The sequence below is a fragment of the Primulina huaijiensis genome, chromosome 2 (genome assembly GCF_012295235.1).
Source record: "Primulina huaijiensis isolate GDHJ02 chromosome 2, ASM1229523v2, whole genome shotgun sequence".
NCBI lineage: Eukaryota > Viridiplantae > Streptophyta > Magnoliopsida > Lamiales > Gesneriaceae > Primulina > Primulina huaijiensis.
In genome coordinates, this window is record NC_133307.1 from 3,996,924 (window position 1) to 4,018,765 (window position 21,842).

General features: G+C 35.4%; 2 protein-coding genes across 2 annotated transcripts; one reads left to right on the forward strand and one right to left on the reverse strand.

Moving 5' to 3' along the window:
- Window positions 1-470: 470 nt before the first annotated feature.
- Window positions 471-2,617, forward strand: LOC140964893 (endochitinase EP3-like). The gene is made up of 2 exons (XM_073424879.1): window positions 471-1,025; window positions 2,122-2,617. The coding sequence occupies exons 1-2, from the start codon at window positions 488-490 to the stop codon at window positions 2,532-2,534; spliced, it is 951 nt and encodes a 316-aa protein (XP_073280980.1). The 5' UTR covers window positions 471-487; the 3' UTR covers window positions 2,535-2,617.
- A 2,883-nt stretch (window positions 2,618-5,500) lies between these two features.
- On the reverse strand, window positions 5,501-21,549 carry LOC140964918 (G patch domain-containing protein TGH). The gene is made up of 16 exons (XM_073424911.1): window positions 21,278-21,549; window positions 20,822-20,912; window positions 20,627-20,721; window positions 20,068-20,171; window positions 19,873-19,934; window positions 19,713-19,787; window positions 16,170-16,315; window positions 14,616-14,691; window positions 14,444-14,509; window positions 14,263-14,337; window positions 13,773-13,944; window positions 9,134-9,620; window positions 8,679-8,960; window positions 8,467-8,604; window positions 6,470-6,688; window positions 5,501-6,363 (listed from the first exon to the last, which is right to left on the reverse strand). Exons 1-16 carry the CDS (start codon window positions 21,410-21,412, stop codon window positions 5,623-5,625), a joined length of 2,964 nt encoding a protein of 987 aa, XP_073281012.1. The 5' UTR covers window positions 21,413-21,549; the 3' UTR covers window positions 5,501-5,622.
- Window positions 21,550-21,842: the final 293 nt, after the last annotated feature.

Sequence of the window (21,842 nt, forward strand, 5' to 3'; positions counted from 1 at the left end):
GGGAGGTCACCACCACTTTGATTGCTCTCCTTTTGCTCGCCACTAATNAAAAAAAAAAAAAAAAAAAAAAAAAGCGGTTTTTTGTGTTTTTTTAATTTAATAATTCGAATCGAAAAGCTGGTTGATTATAATTTTTCATGATATTTTGTTAAATAAATAAAAATATTTCTGAACACTCTTGCTTCCGACAAGGTTGTCTAAATACAAAATTTATCTTATACAGAAGTTCACAATTCAGCATCAAAACATATTTTTTTCCAAACAATCTAACAAGATTATATTATTTTTTGTATTTTATTAAAAACATATATAATATTATAATTACTTATTTACCAAACGTACTACCTTTTTTTAATAGCAAACAACCCCCAAATTTAATTGACAATGGAGAAAATGTCAACAAACAAGAAATAATGAAACGTAGAAAATTCTAAACGTGTTTGCCGACAAAGTCAAAGTATTCCACACAACCTGAATTTCCACATTAATGGCTGCCTTATTTCCTCTCCATGCAAGTGCAACTATAAATTCACCAGCAAGAACCACATATTTTTTATCCCCACACTCTAACAAACAGATTTCTTGGCAATATAATTGTACGTCTCAAATGGGTTTCTTCCCAAGTGAAAGAAAACATTTCCTAGCTCTCACTTTCACAGCCATTTTTTTTGGAATCGTGGCTCCAGTTTTCGGCCAAAACTGCGGCTGTGCATCGGACCTGTGCTGCAGCCGATTCGGCTATTGCGGCACTGGTAACGACTACTGTGGCCAAGGCTGCCAGGCGGGGCCATGCTACGCCCCGCCTAGCAGCAATGGGGTCTCCGTGGCGGATATCGTGACGGACTCGTTTTTTAACGGGATTGCGGACCAGGCAGCTGGAAGTTGCGAGGGGAAGGGATTCTATACTCGTGCTGCGTTTCTTGAGGCTCTAGCCTCGTATCCTCAGTTCGGTACCGTCGGCTCCGCTGATGACTCGAAGCGAGAAATCGCTGCATTCTTCGCCCATGTTACGCACGAAACTGGACGTAAGATCTCTCTCTCTCTCTATATATATATATATACCTAACCTATCTCGTCCAAGTTTTTTCCGTTAATAATTGTGGGTTTGAAAATGTTCCCTCTAGTAACATAGGAAGTGTTAGAATTTCACCGGGTTTCAGTAAATATGAGAAACTTCATTAATGTTCACATAATACGATAGACGTACAATATATCATAATTCATATATATAGAAATTTGATATACTACACATTTATCGTGTACATTTATATGAATACCGAATAAAGTGTCACTTATCTATTGGATGTGATGAAACATAGAAAAAAATTGTACCAGTGTTTATATAAATGTGCNAGGGAGGTCACCACCACTTTGATTGCTCTCCTTTTGCTCGCCACTAGTTAATATTGCTCCACTGCATTACTTTATATAATGTAGTGGGACAAGGTAGAAATAATTAATGGAGCCAACTTCATTATATAATTTGCACATTGTTCTTATGAAATCTCGAAATGTTAAAAACTTAATTAATTTTGAACACACACATCCTAAATATGATTGGAAAATTTTCTAAGGTTGGATTTTTGGATTAAGTTATTATGAATATTTAATTTTAGACTGCTTGATTTTTTTTTATTTTTATTTTTTTAGAATTTGAAATTTATTATAATAGTTAAAAATTAAATTAGAAATGAAAGGAGAAGAATTTTGAATTCATACATAAACATTTGTGACTACATTTAACTAAATCTTAGATTTCTAATTCTTTGATTCAAACATACTCTAGTTAAATTTGAACAAAATGGAATTAAAGTGGCAAAAATTGTTTCTTATCCCCAAGATTTTCCTTGTTTGGACAAAGTCAAAAGTTGACGTTGTCAGCAAAAGGTCAATAATAATTTAAAATTAGATTTTTTGTGAAACAGCAAACATGAAGCCACTTCAAAGTCGTCCACTTTAAAAGATTTTTTTTAAAAAAAAAAAAAACAAATGGTTTTGAACAATATTATTTTTTTAGTGTTTTGAAATCTCAATTTCATTGTAATTCTTTATTAAAAACTGTTTTGAATATAAATTTATTACATGCAATTTCACTAAAACTTTATTGTTATATATGTATAGGCATGTGTTACATAAATGAGATAAATGGTCCATCGAGAGACTATTGTGATGAAACCAACACACAGTATCCTTGTGCACCCAACCAAGGTTACTACGGGCGTGGTCCGATACAACTCTCGTGGAACTTTAACTACGGCCCCGCGGGAAACAGCATCGGGTTCGACGGCTTGAACAACCCTGATATCGTGGCCACCGATCGGGTGATATCTTTCAAGACAGCCTTGTGGTATTGGATGAATAATTGCCATGATCTCATAACTTCCGGGCAGGGTTTTGGGGCGACCATTCGAGCCATTAATGGTGCCCTTGAATGCGACGGAGCGAATCCGAGTACCGTCACCTCTCGTGTCGGGTTTTACACACAGTATTGTGATCAACTTCAGGTTGATCCTGGCAATAATTTGAGGTGTTAGAAATAAGGTTTTATGAATATATTATTTCACAATAATTTATAATATATATCATGTATTACACAAGAGTATCATGAAGAAAAACATATTCTGTTATATTATATATATATGGTTGGGGTTTATATAAATATAAAGTTAATTATTTTAGGCATAATCAAAGCACATTGATGAATCAATTATAAATCACGCATAATTGTTTAATTATCAATCATTTAAGAACAAATACAGCATAATGACTAATTTCGACAAATTTTCGTGTTTATTGAACATTAATTTGCTTAATCCATCGCTATAAAAAAAATCCAATTTAGGTCATAGAAAGAATAAGGATATATAATGTTTTCAAGTAGGTGTCTTGTGAGACGGTATTACGAATTTTTATTCGTAAGATCGGTCAACTATCGCTTATATTCACAAAAAAATAATATATGCTTCATCCTTGCTGTTTCACAAAAATCTAATTTTAAACTATCATTGACCTTTTATTGACAACTGTCAACTTTTGACTTTGTCGAAACAAGGAAAAACGAAAATCCTTCTTGGGTTTCTGCTCTATTTTACAAATCCAAAATTATTATAATTAAGAATCCAAACTAATATATTTATCGGTATAATTATGATTATAGGTAAAGAGGTAAACAATCCAAACCAAACCAAAAAGTATCAGGCTTGAGCTTGATTTGTTCAAGATTGTTTGAGGAGCTCGAGCTCGATTCGAGCTTCTATTATCAAGCTCGAGCTCGGTTTGTATTGAAATTACTAAGCTCAATAAAAGCTCGAGCTCGGCTCGTTTATCATGTTAATCAAGCCGGGCTCGAGCTTGATTCGTTAATAGCTCGTTTATCATGTTAACAAGCCTGGCTTGAGCTCGGTTCGTTTTCGAGCTCGCAAAGCATAGAATTGAGCTCGATTTTGAGTTTGATTCAAGCTTGTTAAAAATTAAATATATCTAATAACTAATTTTAAATCAGACATAAAAATATGAATTTATTCATAAATAACCAAAACGACAAAAATAACAACTAAAAAAAATATAAACTCATTATATTATTGAACATCGCAAAATAATACATCTAGCATCCAGATAACAAATATTTGTTATACACTGATATCACCATATACATAACATTGCAATAACTTCACTCCTTTAATACTATATTCGATGTGTTCCAAATAAAAATTTTCTTATGGTAATAAATTTTATTTTTTAATCAATATAAATTCATTATATTCAATTTAATATAATATTTTAGGATAATAATTTGTAAAGTTACTCAACGTGAATATGACTTGGCGATGTAAATTTTTTGAGAAAAAAATAAAAAGTTGGTGTATTTTTGTTAATTTATTATGTTTTAAGAACACTTTAGTATAATGATATGCAAGTAAGATAAAAAATGTAATTGTGACTATGTTGTGTAAATTCATCTTTTTTCCAACTATGTTTGGTGTTCAATTTCTTCCATTGACATTAATAATAATATTTTTATTTGTCAACTCAACAAATGAGCCAAGTTTGAACTGACGAGCCACCTAAACGAGTCGAGCTCGAGTTCGAGATTACGAGACACCCAAACGAGCCGAGCTCGAGTTCGAGCTCGCGAGCCTATTATCAAACATGTTTGCGAGTTCACGAGCCGAATATCCTTAGGCTTGAGCTTGGTTTGATTAAATTTTCGAGCTCGAAATCGAGCCTGAGCTTGGCTTGATATGATTAACAAACGAACTCAAACGAGATTTTTATCGAGCCGAGCTTCGAACAGCTCGCAAACGGGTTGGTTCATTTACATCCCTAATTATAAGAGGAAAACCATAAATTCATATTTAGGTGGACTGAACAAAAACTTACCATTTACCCTCGAATCTCCATCCCTCCAAAACTTATCATTTTATCAAATCACATCACAATACCAAGTCCGACAGGAACAAATAAAGAAGAACCATTTCTATAATAGAATAAAATCTTGGTCTGATCTATTCGAAAAAATATCAAAATCTCAATTCGAAATTTTCAGACTCCCTTAGAATGAATCACAGTTAGTTTAAATATGAAGACTAAGCATCTTCATTATAATGAATATTATTATTTACATGGACAAAATCATAAAAATGTTTATTTGAAATACAGAAACAATTATAAACAAGAGTAATGCTACATTTACAACCAAAGTTGTACTTACAACACAAAAAATTCAATACAAAAATTTCATTTGTCAACATCTCATGATAAATTCAATGCAAAATCTTACGATATAATAACAAAATCTCACGATTTAATTGTTGTAAATATCGTTGTACGATACATAAGAAACAATTTAATTATACAGATCATAAACAATGTGTTTAGAAAATTAATTACCTCAACTTAAAACATAAGACAAAACTCTGAAAGTTTCTTTGCAAATATTAATTGAAAATAAAGTATACGTTCTCAAATTTGGGTTTCAAAAGAATTATAAAAACCATGTTGTGATCGACATCGTGTTAAGAAGGTGAATAAGTATTTTTTGGTGAGCGATAACGGTGAAAAACCGAGTCATGACTCGATATGAAATGCGTATTTGTCATATAATAAACATGCAATATAATTTATTTTAAACATGACATAATTTTACCATCGTTTGAATGATGACGACATTTGTTCTCTGAGATAAAGTGAGCATGAGAATAAAATGCGATTGTGAAAATGAATTTTGCATAAACTCTCGTAATTGGCATTTCAACATCTGGAAATTCGTCAATCTTTTACATTTAGATACCAAAGTTTTTTCCTGCAAACATATACCGATCAACTGGTCAGGTATGGACGCGGCATGAACAATCCTACCAATGGATAGACGACGGCTCTACAGATGCCACTCTGCATTCGACTGAGGCTATTATATGTAAAGCTATCACTCCTGACACAACCAATAGATACGAGGCAAATTCAATCATAAAATTAGCTGCAACTGCTCGAAACCCATTGTTTGAATAGCTAGCTACTAATTCGGCAACGTGTACAACCAACATACGAATGAAGCAGTTTTTCTATCTGTATGGCTCGCCTAACGGATCTGACGGATTTGAAAATTTACCAAACAAACTCTTTTCATTCATTATATTTATGCTTCTTCCTTCTACGATCATCATACTCTTTTCTAGAACTTCGATGAGATCTACCTGGTGAATCATTTCTTCTTTGTTTGTGGTCCTTTGAACGCTTTCGGTTTCCACTCTTTTCCCGGGTTGATCCTTTATTTTTCTTTTTTGAACTTGAGCGATATCGGTCTAAATCATGAGATGTATCAGATGCATCAGTATCTGGACTCCTGCTTCTGCTATTTCTATGCCTTCGACTACCCCTCGAGTGTTTTCTGCTCTTTTCGTCTTCTGATAAGCTGCTGCTGCCCCAACTGGTATGCTGCGATCTCAGAATATTCGGAGTCCTTTCTTTGGAAGAAATATATTCAAGTCCACTTTCTTTACTCACATCTCCCGGAAAACGTCCATCTCTATCTTGATTCTCTGTAGTATTTGTACCTGCCAAACTTTTAATGGCATTTGGTAAATCTGAACTTATTTTTTCTGCTGTTGGAAAATACCAATCCTCATTCTGGTTCACCGCATTAACATTTTTCTTCTCAACAGGTCTAGTACTGGCTTTAGTCACTAGTTGAGGCAAATCAGGAGGAACCTCTAAGCCTAGTTCTTTCCCCAACGACTCTAAGAAGTCTCCTGCAATTAAATGATTCAGAGATGTGCTTGCAGCTTCAGTAATCTTTTTCATGTCTTCCACTTTGTTGGCCATGGTATTTTCCACCTCGTCATCCGAATCATCAGAAAATATCGCCTACAAAAGGATGAACATTGACATTACAACCCCAATAGCAATATAATCAAATGAGTCATCTTCAAATCAATTAACAGAAAAATTTAAACAGAAGCTCTAGATGTACCTTATATAGATCAACGGGCCTCTCAACATTTTCAACTTCCACTTCATTCTCAACTTCCATCTCCATTGTTTCTCGGTCTCGCGGTCCATAGGAATCTTGAGGAACTAAAGATGGCGTTGGGTCTGCGGCAACATGTTCCTCCACAGTCACCGTTTTAATGAAATCCGGTATGACAATGAGTGTGTCCATTTTGCTCCTCATACGTGGAGCAGGGGGTGGCTGTAATTGTCATAACTCATACATATCAATGTTCGCACTTTAGCAGGTCATCAAAAATAAAAATAAAAAATTGGAGATGATTAAAGCTCTATAACGGCAAAGAGGAGATTGTGCACGGTTCTGCACCAGAATTGGATGAAACTGGAAGAGGATCTGAAAACTAAACTATTGTTCAAGCCAGGTACATGTTCCGTTACAAAGATGGTTATGAATCAAGAAGAAGATATCTTCCAGCATTATTTTTTTAATTCACATGTCACATATTCATACACACAACCATAAAGTGAGAATCATAATATTTGAATTCAAATTTTCTCATTTTCTTTTTTAATTTATGTTTGTTATTATTAGTCCGGTAATATGATAATGAACACAGTCCACTCACTGAAACAACTGCCTCTGATAAAGATTTGAGATATTATTCGCATTTATCAACGAGATCTAGCATAGTCTACTGCTTTAATATAACATATTAGAAGCCGAGTATGGATCATTGGAAAGACTACAAGAACAGGAATGGTCTGAAGTGAAAACGAAAAAATTTACTTGACCAACGCTCAAACTTGACATCATTGTACGCTCAAACTTGACATCATATGAGTATTTGTCAATTTCGCTACATTTTGTAAGGGCAAATTTTTGTGGCACTGTGCCCGGAAAATCCAAAATATAGCCAAGCCTAGCAGCCGTGTGTGTCGAGCAGTGGGGAAAACTCCAAAACAATTTAAAGTTTCAGAGAACTGGAAGCTCGGAAAAACTTTTAGCAAATAATCTGACATATCGAGAAGTCAGGGAAGTCAGCCAGAGAGGGGCGGCCTCATAATGAGAATATAGTGTAAAGATGGTCAGAACTAACTTAAGTCATAACAAGACTGTTCGAGCTGAACAAGACCATTTGCACTCTGGAATAAGACGAACAATATGAACAACTTTGATAAGTGACACACATAGGACATGCAGAATCTGATTTCCACGGACAATTAGGAAACAAGTTCAACTTATATAAGAATTCTGCATTTCAGGAAAATTCTTGATTATTACTAGATTCTAAATCCTTAAAAGTAGGATTTATTCCTAATCAAGATGATGTTTTTAATACCTAACTAATCTCTCCATCTATTGAAAATTAATATATGATTCCACGTGTATAAATTAAGCATGCTATTGACTAATATGCTTTATCAGTAGGCAAGAAGAAATAGAGAACTGGCTATTCTATTCCAGTCAGTAGACAGAAGAGAGTTTGATGGTCGGTAATCCCTAAGTTAAATGCCACGCACACTCTGGAGACATTTTTACAAATATTGTTTAGATTTAATAAATTACGGCTGTAAAACAACTTTCAGAAAATAATGCTTTTGTGTGTTGAAAGCCATGTATTTGGAAAAGACAATATTTTCAGATGTTCTAAGAGTATTTTGAAATTTGAGGTGCCAGATACCAAGTGATATAAGCATGTGTCTAAGCCCCCAATGGCGTGTTAATTCATATTTCATACCCGAGACGGTAAGGTATTCATTCTATCCCTCTAAATATATGACTCTTTGGCAGCAAATTAAAGCAAACACATTAGTGTGATCAGTGGCGGAAGGACTCACAACATGGCCAGTACCATGACAGCTACACTAATCCAAAACAGCTGGTGGAGAGAAAAAAAGAGCAGACATCCAAACTATTAATGAGAAAAAGAAGTAATCATTCAACATCACCACCTATGAAAGGAAAAACTGAGTCTAGGTTAACAAAAATGTTGGGTAGAAAAAATTTGCATACACTACCTTTCCCATATAAGGATCAATTAAATCAAAGCGCTTGCAAAGAATTGGTGCAGGTCTCCATTGAAACTCTTCCCTCTTTGGATACATTGATTTGGTTATCAACTCTCCATCTCGATGAGTTTTATCACTTTTTACACCCTAGACAACCATGTAAAATAACTATCAGGACCCACAATTTAAATATTACAAAACGCACATTGTGTTAAATATACCTGCACTCCACCAGAAGTAAACTGTAGCCCTGTAGAGGCAGACAAATCTGAAAGCAACTGACTAGTTGCCTGGCTTTCTTTTCCAGACTTTCCTTTCTCCATGGCTTCAGCTGCAGTTTCAAATTCTAATTTTTCACGAGCACGAACAGCTTCAGACATTTTACTGGACCCACCAAAATCTTTAGCACGAAGACCTCCTTCATACTTCTCCTTCAGGAAATGTTCAAATCTTATTTGCTTTGCAGGATCATCACTAAAAGGTTTTCTGCTTTGATCGTCATTCTGTGAAAGAAATTCGAACACATGAAAGAATTACTCAATGCTGCTTAATTGATGACAGATATAAATTCATATTACGTTGTTTAAAAATTCATTCATGAAAAGTAATCAACAATTCTTTAAAAATATTCAGTGTAAAAGTTCAAACAGACTAGTGCAACCATTCAGCTACTCACAAGCGATGAAGGTTTGGTGAATGTATCTGAAAGTTTAAATTGGACATTAACAGAACCAGCAGAAGCAACGATAGAACTTGAATCATTTGACCTTCTCTCTAGAGCTTTTTCACCCAGAATCTTCCCTCGCCTTTCGGCCGTTAGCTTCTCTGCATCCTTGAATATTTTCCATTCCCCTAGTTTGGATTTTTCAGCAAGCTTCTGGTGCTGTTCCCACAGCTTCCTAGCATAAAAGTCAAAGCCATTTCCTCCACTAAGAAAGGCAAACAATGGGTTCGATTGATTCTTCTCCCTGGAGAGATCCTCAAATAATTTGCCACAACGGGCTACTAAAGTTGCCATCCCTTCGATCAAGACCTTAAGATTGTTATCTTCCGGAGGAGGAACCTCGGGAGGAGAGATCTTAGCAATCTTGTCATCATGTCCAAGAGCAGCAGGAAACTTGTGGGGGAGAAGAAAATTCTTTGGAATTTCTGGAGGCTCAAACCTATATACATCAAACATATTGTGCACAGACCAGAAACCATAAATTGGAATGCATCATCAATACTAAAACATAAATTGCATCATCAATGCTAAAACATAAATTTATGCAAACAGTGACCCCAAACACTAAGCCAACAAAGTGCAGTCATCCACGATGAGTGATAGAGTTCTCAATACCAAAAAGTATCATGTCAATTTTTTTTTCAGATCAATTGGGCCTCTTCTACAGTACCGCAGCACTAATAGCAAACCAGTAGGAAGTGTTTTGATTCGTTGGTTAGAGAATTGGAGCTGCGAGATCCACCTCTTTTGAATGCAAAGTATACTTGGTCGAATTTGAGGGCTTCACTTATTTGTTGTAGGCTATAGACAGATTCATGTTTTTAGGGGGGTGGACGGATATTTTTCCACAGACAAAAAGTCTTACCCAGAATTACCTCAAGATTATTTTCCAGTTATTTTAGATACCTCAAAGGCAAAGTGGATTCCGTCACCGTTTAGATTTGAGAATGTGCGGTTGAATCATAATAATTTTAAATCATCATTTTCATCTTGGTGGAACAATATAGATCTTCAGGTTTGGGAGAGGTATAAATTTATGAGGAAACCTAAAGTTATAAAAACTGGTATCATAAAATGGAATGAAGAGGTTTTCGGGAATGTAGGAATGAGATATGCGGAGTTAGAAAATAAAATTCGACAGTTGGATGAGCAAGGGAATGAGGGTCGTCAGGGGTCATATGAGTTAGCAATTCAGAGAATGGAAATCAAATGTGCACTAGAAGAGCTGTTGTGTCGAGAACCAGATAGATAATCAAAAGGCGAAAGTGAAATGGTTGAGGAAAGGGGATATAACACAATTTTTCCATTCCCTATTAAATCATCGTAGGACCAGGTCATCTATCAATAAATTGGAGCTGGCTGATGGGTCAGTAAGCTCAGATGGTGAGCAAATTGAGTCTATCATAGTAGAGTTCTTTCAGAAATTTATAAAGTAAGCATGATGTATAGGGTTGGGGGATAGAATGAGTGGACTAGTACCCTATTGATGGTGAACCTGGATTAGAATTGAAGATATCTTTTTCACATGATGCGATTAAAAGATTAGTGTTTGAGGAATAAGGCCTCTTTTGGGGAAATGGTGGTGGAAGTATTTTGTCGAGGATGAGCCGTTATTGAAGAAGGTTATAGTCAACAAATACGGGTTACAAAATAATGGTTGGGATGCGGACTTAGCAAGGAACATAGTTTTCAAAAGCGCAAGGAGCATGAAAGCGCTCAGGTGTCCTGGAGCTTAAAGTGCAAAGCGAAGTGCACGTTAGACGGAAGTAATGCACAATAAATAAAATATTCTAAAAAGATTAAAAAAATCAATTTATTTTAAAAAATATGAAACATGAGATATCAAATATTAAAACCATCATCGTTTTCTTATTCCAAGTATCGGATATTAAAATGTGAGGGCAAAGGCAATCTGGTGCAGAAGCGACGTGGGGAAGAGGCAACAAGATATTAGGGTTCTTCCTACTCTATTTTTTAGTAAATAGAGGAGAAATCAAACTTTCGGTGGGCAATTTCTCATATGTTAGATATCTTATAAACAAAAAAACTGTTTTTTCTATGAAGTGCACTTAAAGCGCAAAGAAGCGAATGTTATATTTACAAGACCATGGAAGTTTATTTCTAGAACTTATCCGGCTTTTCACCGGTTAGGGAAGGTAGTGGTTAAATGGGGTAACAATATCAGATTTTGGGAGGATAGGTGGTAGGGAATTCGTCTTTTAAGGATCTTTATCCTTCTTTATTTCAGATTTCATCGGTTCACAATAAGCCAATTTGTCATTTTATTCAATTGGATGATTTTTCTTTTTCTTCTTTTATATCCTGGGATTTGCATTTTCGAAAAGACTTGAGAGATGAGGAAGTGAATGAGTTGAGCTCTTTGCTAGGCCTTTAGAGAGTGTCAGGTTAGTTGAAGGGACGAAAATACTAAGGTTTGGGACGGGGATCCTTCGAGGTTATTTTCAATTAAATCTTTCTATGAGTCCTTCTTTCCGATCAACGGCTTTTCTTTCTTTTCTCTCTTTCATGTTATTTGGAAAACACCGATCCTACCAAAGGTTCAAATATTCTCGTGGATTATGGTACTAGCCTACTAGGTAAGCAGCTAACTTGTGAGATGATTCAAAAGGGTTGGCCTACTTGTGCTCTTTGCCCAAATTGGTGTCCAGTATGTCGGAAAGAGGTGGTGACTCAGGACCACATACTTATTCAGTGTCCTTTCACGAGCTGTCTTTGGTTTGGAGCTTTGGAGGAGATGGGTTTGGTATGGACAGTTCAAAGATCTTCGCACGAACTTTTTGGTGCAGATCTTGAACGTCAACTTGGTAGAAGGGGTAGAATTTTTTGGACAGTGGTAGTTCATTATATTTGCTGGTCAATTTGGCTGTAAAGGAACAGAAGGAATTTTGACAATCTAGAATAGTCGTTTGAAGATTGGGACAATATTAAGATTCGAGCATCTGGCTGGATTAAGAAGCATATAGAGTTTAAGAATTTTTCGACCTTAGATTTATTGAGAGATTGGAGTTATATACGTTGCTAATATGACCAGATCTTTTGTTTTTCCTTTTTTTTACTGCATGGAGTACTTGTTCTCTTATTGTAACTAATAGCTTTTAATTATTAAATATAACATTGTTTCTTATTAAAATACATATATATTGAAGAGATAATTCTTTCCGTGATATAAAACTCAAACTATGCATGGCACAAAACAAATATGATAATGAATTTTTGACAACGACAGTACAAGGGGAGGGCAGAATGGACGAGGGAATAATGGTATACGATGGTGGATGGTTTTTTTTTCAAATAGGTTGGAAACTGATTAAACTTGCATCCCAGATTGCATAAATCAACAGTTTGTCCAAATGTCAACGACAAGTGTCCTCAGAAAGAGCAACATGAAAATTATGTTGGCTTATCATTAATGTTTTGTGTGTCAAATTCTTGGTAGATTTTATATAAGCATGAAGCACGTATCATGAACATTGTATCTCAGTACACAGAATATAGTAAAATCATCGTGACTCTGAAAAAACTCCATCTTCGTTTAGTCTATGATGTTACAGAAATCTTGATAAAGTAGGAAGTATGACATTGATACATTTCCCATCCTTTCGAATTAGAATCAATAATGAGAGTTCATTATCAGGTTCTTTAAAGACAAGAAGATGTTAACTTTGCAGTCAATCCCCTGTCATAGCTGGAGGAAGCCATCTCTGAACTGGGTGATTGAAAACACAGAGCACTAGTAATTCCTAAATTTACTGCATATGGGAACTTCTGATCTGTAAACACAGTATCTTCATGACAAATCTTATTGCTGATAAGATCGGCAAGTTTTCTTAATATTAGGAGTTGATTTTTTAGAATAAGTTTGGTAAGATGGAATATATTTTACAGATTTAGTGGGATATGATGTTATATATATTGCCTATTTGTTGTATCAAATTGTGAAACTCAATATAGCGAAAATAAAGGAATTATTCTTCCTTCATTCTCTCGTTCCCCTATTTTTCTACACTTATATAGGTTCATTCCTAACCACATAAAAGTTAATAGCAGATCATTGTTTTTCAGTGTTGCTGCGGCTCTGAGAAAAATCCTTAGGGCCAGTACGAATATATGTTTTCCTCTTTAAACCTTTGAACATCTTGTACTTGGAAAGGATGTCTTTGTAAATGTGCCCATGAATGATATTAGAAAATATGAGTCAGTAATTTATGGGGATTTTATACATTGTCCAGAAATTTACTGCAAAGTTCCAACTGATGAGCTGTTTATGTGCATTTATCCCAAGATTGCAAAGCGGTATAAGGAGAAAAAAAAAAACCAACAGCTTCACAAATGATTGCAAAACACAAGTTGGTCCAACTTGTTCTGGTAGAATCTATCTGATTTGTGAAATTACATTTCAATTTAACATTCACCTTGTCATGCTCAATAAAAGTGTGATGATTATTAGCATAAGAGCAAAACTGTTGACGACTTGACGTAAATGGAGATTCTTGTTTAACACCCTCGATCGAGTTCCTCACAAGATATAAAAATCTATGAGTTCAGTATAATAAGTTCTCATTAAAAATACCTCTCTGGTTGGCCGTCAGACTCTGATGCAACCTTAAAACCAGGAAGAACGTCAGTTTCCTTCTTATCTAAAATTTTCAGTTTCTTTGTATCTACAATCTTCAAATTATCCACATTCAGGCTTCTTGAAGGCTCTTCTATTTCTTGCACATAGGTATCTTCAAAATCATAAACTGTTCGACAGATAATAGATGCATGGATAAGTGATAGCCCTTAAATGGAGAAAGCACAAAGTTTTGAACAAACCGCAAACTTGTACGGGATTTTAATGAGAAAGAAGCTATTGAAATTTAAAAATAAATATCGATGTTTGCCTACATTACATATCAGGAATTGGACAATACTCCAGAACACAAACAGCTCGATTACCCCTATGAGTTGTAGTGGGTTCGTAGAGATCTCATACCCAATAGTCTGCCCATAGCCCGAATTCAGTAGGTAATCTGCACATTCTAGTTGGACATAAAGAACAACTAGAAACAACCACTAACCTGAATCATATATATCCTCGTCTTCTGCATCTAAATCTTCGAGAGCACCAATGCCAAAACCAGGAGCAGCTTTTCCTGGTGATTCATTGAAGCAAATCTTTAGAGGGTGCCTATACAACAGAATTTTGCAAAACTGGGTGCTGGAGTGTGACAAAAATATATTTCCAGTGAAAGAGCTTACGTTTCATGGAAAGAGGTCTCTGTTGGTCCGTCTCAAATTTACCAGAATATCGTAGCCTTTTCTTTTCTAAANTAAAAAAAAAAAAAAAAAAAAAAAAAAAAAAAAAAAATTACCCTCCAAAGGGAACACAAAAATGTATGTTGAGAAGAATGTTATTTTAGCAGCAACATACCTCTGAACTCAGGAGCTTGCTTGAATGGGTCATAGCCTAGGCCATACAAATCCTGCTTGGGGTTTATAACATACGCCTGAAAAAAGAAATTCCTAGTTAACATATCTGAGGCAGCAGTTGCTACATTGAAACATTGACTAAACACATCCACCTATTCTACTTGAATCACGAAGCGAAAAGTCACCACCATTCATGCTTAAAACTAAGCACTTATCTCTCTCCCAGTATCCCCAACATGAACCAGTTATCCCCATCATCTTCCACCAGTGGAAAATAAGAAGATTTCCACTAGAAACCACAAAGTACAGAATCAAATGTTGAAATTGAATTTGCAAGATCGTAAGTTTCAATGTCGACCAAGAGTGGGACAGCGCCAGAGCATGTAAGCACAGACAAGAATTGTACAGAATAAATCTGACATACTTTTGTCCAACACAACCCCCCCCCCCCCCCCCCCCCCCCCCAAAAAAAAAAAAAAAGACCAGCCCATACAGTATATACATTTGCCCAAATCTGAATGATGATGACCAATGTTGAGCCTGAAGTATTGTCCAACCACCTAACACTCAGTGCAAACTTTATCACATGCTACAATGCAAACGTGAACCTACACTGATATTCCATTAGCTCTTCCTATCTCTACATAATAACTGGAGAATAACACCTGCAAAATCATCTTAATCCCTTCTTTCAACTTTTTTCCGATTTCACCTCTTATTTCTACTTCCCTGTTTTGTGAAGGTTCTCTTGTCTATCCTTGAAATCTAAAAGAGACCCGTCTCGGGGGGAAGTAATCTTTGGTGGACTCTGTCAACAACAGAGCATGTCGACAAAATTATAGTTGTGAGGGAAGATACTAGAATATATAAAGCAACTTATAGAACCGAGCAAGAACCCAAAACTTTGGGTTGTGAGCTACAGTACATAGTTCTATTTGGTGCATATCTAAAAAGTGATGGTGTAGCTCCTACAACTTCTTCCATGGCCACATGCTTCAAGGAAAACAAAATTGATTCCGCAAACTAGAAAACTTCACTCTTATCAAATGGGGCAGACTCTAGTGATATCAAGCTTTCGAATGTCATGCATAAATATCAAAAGAAATCTACACTGCAATTCCATATGCATCTCAGCACAAAAATGACTTCATTTGTCCCTTCGTATTGGTTGCTTCTTCAATTATTCTTTCAAAAAATTTTTCATGGGAAATAGGTTTCCCCAACTACATTTACGCCAAGAAACAGAATCACGATCTTTTCACAAGCCAATTTATAGAATAGAATAGAATAAACCGAAAAATCAAAATATTAATTTTAAAAAGCAAGCTAAATCAGTATATAATGGTCGATATTTTTTATGTATTCCCAATCCTGATGTTTACAAAAGTTAATGCACTAAAACCCTCTTTTTCCTTTGAACTCTGCGACTACTTTCTCCTAAAAAAATAGTATACTTGAATTCAGTACCAGGAAAAAAGAAATCAAACTTTTTTTGATAGGATAAACATAAACTCAATCTGGTTGATATTTTTTAAAACAATGGACTCAAGCTGACCGGTGTGCTAGAGAACTGATCATCTTTGACCACTGGCATATCAGGGACACTTCCACTATCATCTTCATCCACCTGACCTGAAAGCTTTAATCCCTCATTCTCTGAAGAAAATGCCAGAAATGCTTTTCTTGCTTCTCTGCGAGCATCTTCAAAAAAATGATACACAAGATTAATGCTACTTTAACAGATGTCTAACAGAAATTTTATTCAATTTCTAGTCATACATGTGAGATGTTGAGTCCTGAGTGGAAAACTACCTGAGTGGAAGCCCAAAACTCACCAAAAAAGCACTACCATGACCAATAATGAAAATATCAATGCTGTGTTTATCCCATACAAATGGAACTTTTGAAGCAACTTATTTTTTGATTAAATTCCCCACTCCATCAGACATTACTGCTACAGTAAGTGCATCATTTTAACAAAGAAGCACTTTAAAGTTTCATTAGTTGGAGAACAAACGATGTCATTGAAATAGATACAGGAAAACTTATAAGATGAAGAGATCAAGAACTGTTTTCCAACTTTGAAGGCTGTAGCAGTATAACAAGGATCTCACTTGTGGATGGTACTATGTTCTATGTAGAGCACTGTTCTATATGGCCGTCGTCGACCACGCCGCCTTTGCCTTAGGCGGTACAAGATGAAGCGGGCGGGCGAGGTGGTCAAAACCAACAAAATTTAAAAAAAAACTAATTATTAATACACTTGTACACTTTCTCTTCCAAAACATAATAGTCCTACCAGCCCACTCACCCACAACCCCACCAGCCCACTAGGTTAGCTCTTGTATATTTCTAATAAATTTTTATTTTAATTTTTTCCTTTATTGTATTGTATAAAACTTAGTTATGACTTATGCATAAACCTCATTTAATTACATATATTACATAAAGAATAAAAAAAGCAATCGCCTAGGCACTGTCGAGGAGGTAGGCTGTCACCGACCCCTACCACCGCCTACCGCCATTTACAACATTGATGTAAAGGGTGAAGGAGACATTAAACTTCAAGAAATTGTTCTGATAACAACCCCATTTGTCTTATCTTTCAAGTATCAATATAATCGATTTTTCAAATTTCAGTATGCTTGCTTTCTGGTAGTCAATTAACACGGGATTTGAATAACTCCAGGACATTTTTTCTTTCTCACATTGAATTGACAGACCAAACTAATTGGAGGATGATTGGCCCTGCTAAGGAAAACAATGTTCTGTACTTTCCAGATGACTCTCCATCGCCGTTGAACTCTATTTCATAGACTCAGTTACTTGTCAAGTTCCTAGCCCATCATGTCAAGTTATGAGGTCGTGTTGTGGAACAATCTCTAGGGTCATCCAGATTTCTAACTTGAAAGATTCCATCCCGATTTGTTCATTAATAAAGATGCTTCTTCTTTCTAGGAGAAACATTGTATTAGGACCAAGCAAACAAATATTTATATTTAGCAAATTTGTATAGGCCATCAGAACCCTTTCATCCTTTTATTATTTTGAAACGAACCCTTCCATCTTTTTTACATCAACATTTAGGGACAATTTGGATCGAAAGTATCCAGGGGAAATTGAGAAAAATGGTTTATTATTTTCATTGATGATCACTTAGAATTTGTTGGATATACTCATATACCAATATTCATGTTGAAAGAAAAATTTAACTCTCTGTGACAAAAAATTTCCATACACCCATAACCAATCTATTTCAAAGCACCATTCGCATTCTTTTTACCGACAATGGCAGAAAAAATTTTACAAATAAATTAACTTCTATCTCAGTGAAAAAAGCATACCTCATCAAAGTTCTTGTAGCTATACCCCTCAAACAATCGAATTATTCAGAGAAAATGTCGACATTTTCGTTAAGTTTCATGTTATATGATTGCTTCTATCGTGCCTCATTTCTTTTGGGTTGAAGTAGTTTCAATTCATGCTTAAAGTTTGCCACGTCAACAGGTTTCCTTCTAAAGCCATTCAAATTATGACCTTTTCTAAACACTCCACATATTCAGATTTGTAGTTCCTTTACACCTAGAATAAGTGGTTCCCAGGCATTCGTGTACAATAACAAAAATCGGAAGTGGTTATTGTGTATAAAAGTACGAATTTGAGGCCATTATAATATTTTGTTGCACATTCAAAGCGATTAGATAATTCTGTTATTGCTTTATTCTTTCTAGAGAATAGCTTAAATTTAGGGCTTTCACGAAAATCAGAAAACTTAATATCTAGTGGACTCTTGTATATCTATTCTGCTCGGTCTCGTGTCGTATTTGTCCCTCAATATCGTTCTTCCCCTTAGAGGTTGGCATCGGAAAGGGTGTCATGGTAATCAAAGTTGTAAATGGCATGAGGCAGTGGCGGTCAGTGACTGCCTACCGCCTCAGCAACTTAGGCACCGCCTAGGCGGTTGAATTTTTTTAATCAATTTTTTATAAATAATTATATACGATCGTGCAATGTAATTACAAATAACCATCATTTTTTATATAATATATGTAATTAAATAACATTTATGCATAAAAAACTTCATACAATATAATAAAATCTAGACAAAGTATAAATAAATAAATGCAAACTAACAAGATAATTAAGGTGTTGGCTGATGGGGGGGCGGTTGGAGGCGGTTTGAGACAAGTGGTGGCTGATGGTGGAGGACACTTGAAATCAAAAGTAAATACAAAAGAAAGTGAAAATTGTTTTTATTATATCTAGGGTTTTTAAAATTGATTGGCTATGACTGATTTTTAAAATTATTTGACTTTGACAGTTGACCGAGATTTTCAATTCATTTACCGCTTCGGCTACCTGCTCGCAAATAATCTCGGATTGCCTATAGAGACCGCCATAGACAAAGGCGGGGCGGTCGAGGGCCGCCTACCACGTAGGCGACTGTCTCGACCGCCATTTAGAACACTGGTTTAAATAAACAGCAAGGGATCAATGAATACCAATGGACTAACTGCAAGTCCAGTTGAATGTGGATCTGACATTTCTTCGATATGCTATTAATTTTGGAAATAATTTTTAACCTTACTTAATTCTCCATCATTGATGGAGAAAAAGAATACATAGGATTTCATGCTAAGGAAAAGGCCACTATGACAAATTTCATGGGGATTTGGCACCTGAGCTACACCATAAATGGGAAGTCATATATGGAGGACCAATTGAAGTAATTATGTCATCTAAATTTTTGCATAATGTAGTACGTATCCTCAAGATTCACGAAGTTGAGTTAATTTTTCTGGCATGAAAGCCAACGAAAAAAAACTCAATTTCTGGGAATAAAGAGGGGAAAGAATACGAGGGAAAAAAAAGAACATTAAATTAAGTGCTATTCTATGAGCTCCATAAATCAGGCATGACCATCTTTATCCAGCCACCAATGGTGAAAAATCAAAACATGCTTACTCATTATCAGAATGAGAGCAAATTTTAGATCTCCAAACACTCTCAGATGCCATTAAAGGCATTGAAAATACATAAATTTTCATGTTTTCAGTTGTAGATGGAAAACAACAAAAAATGAGCCGCAAAAGCATACCAGACTGCGAACTCTGGCTAGAATTCTTTATGGATCGACCGTGCCGCCATCCCATCCTTAAGAGTAATTTGACACCTGACTGACAGGAGTAAAATTCAGGCACATGAAATCACAACATGCAGCAAACTTACTCATTGTTACTTAGCATCTGATAACAAACCTATTGATTCTGTCGCCGGAATTATTAGATCATCAGGAATAGGTCCAGGAATAGTTGAGGGTCTGCAATGAGTTGAACAAAAGATCTTAACATAAGATGAGACTGAAAAGTCCTATATGATTAAACAACAAGTTTAATAAGTACAAAAATGATTTCATGTGGGCAAACAAACACTTAAAATAAAAGGTTAGAAACCTTTGTTGTTGTTCCTTCTCAGCTTGTTTACGTGCAAGCTCAGCAGCTGTAAATCCAAATGTATCAAATTGCATTGATGTCCCCAAGGAACGGCCCTCCAAGTCCTGGAACAGTAATCAAATAACATTACACAAAATGGAAAGTATTGACAAAGTACAAACCGCACTGCATCTCTTCTTTTCGGAGGTATATATGCAAACATCTCATTCCTTCTTCACACACAATCACTTTATATTCATCTCCTTTAGTTCCTAAACTATCCATCAATTTATCTTTACACCCTATTTTGCTTGCATTGCTTTGATCCTCTCTCTCATCTATTTCTATCGTCCTCTCTTTTCTTTGGGTTATCTGTCCGTGAACACTATATGGAAAGTATTGCACTCTTCCTTCTTAAAGTGTGCAGCGCCCTATAGAAAAATACACAAAAAGTCCTATATGACTTCCTAGTTCAGCTGCTAATAAAAAAACTCTACATTAGGATGATGCAATTGAAGTAAACAGTAATAACATTTAAGTACAAATGCTTAAAAAAAGTGAAAGAACAGATAGAGCATACAGCTTTCTCATCCTCATCAAGGAAGTTATAAATGCTCTGTTGATTGATTTCTGCCCTATTTTTCCGGGATGATGTAAATGATTTTGGAGCCCATCCTGTGAGTTTGACCAACGGTCAATTGATACAACAAGTGTCACGTTTCATATGAACTAGGAGGTAACAAATTCATCCAATAAAGAGTATAACAGCATTCACCTTCTTTGGAGCCAACAGTATTATAGTAACCAGCAGAATAGCCACCCGTAAATGCTCCATGAAACCTTCTCCTCCCTTCTTCATCTGTAACCTGAAGATGTACCAACCAGACTTCCAATCATGAGATTAAATAATTAGTATTAGTGATAAAACAGTGTGTGTGAACATCAACATACAAGTTTACTCAGTAAATGATTAAAAAATCTCAAAACTACAGCCATCAAACTTTCACCACAGAAACAGATGCAATTCTAGTCGGTTCATGAATCATTCAATTGAAAAAAACCATAATGATTTCATTCCGAGGAGAATCCTAATCCATAATTCAAACAAATTTCTCGTCAATGCAACAGCAACAACTCGCTCTGTCAGGCACCAGGGAGGAGCCCAAACCCAATTCAATTGAATGATATTCTGACGATAAAAAAAAATAATATATTCCACACACACACTCACCTCTTGTTTCCAAGGGGGAAGAGTTCTCAGCTGTCCAGATGCCTCCGCAACAGCTTTTTTCCTACGACTGCTGATTTCCTCTTCGCGCTCAATCGGCGTCCCGTAGAACACGAAATCTTCGTCATCTCCCGACATTATTATGATTTATTAGGAAAAAATTCGAGTGGAGCTACTTTGCATTTAAGAAAATCGAGGGTTTGAGTTTTGATAGTTTGAGCTACTGCTGGAACCGGCGAGGGTGCTCCAAGCCTAATTACAATGGTGCAAAACAAATTAAGGAGTTAATTCAATATTTATTTCTTAATTAATAGCAGCCAAACCAGTTGCTATAATATTTTGATTTTAGGTTATAATAATATAAAACAAAATATTCAATTATAGAAACTTTCCATTCACTTTTTCTCGAATCCGTTCAAATTCTCACTTAAAAAAACACATCTTCTCCTTAAATATTTGAAAACAAGAGAAATCGTTAACAAAGATACAACATCTGACGTTTAAGAAAAATATATGTATTAAATTTGACGAATATTTTGTTCTTTAGTGTCTCGTTGTGCCCAAACAT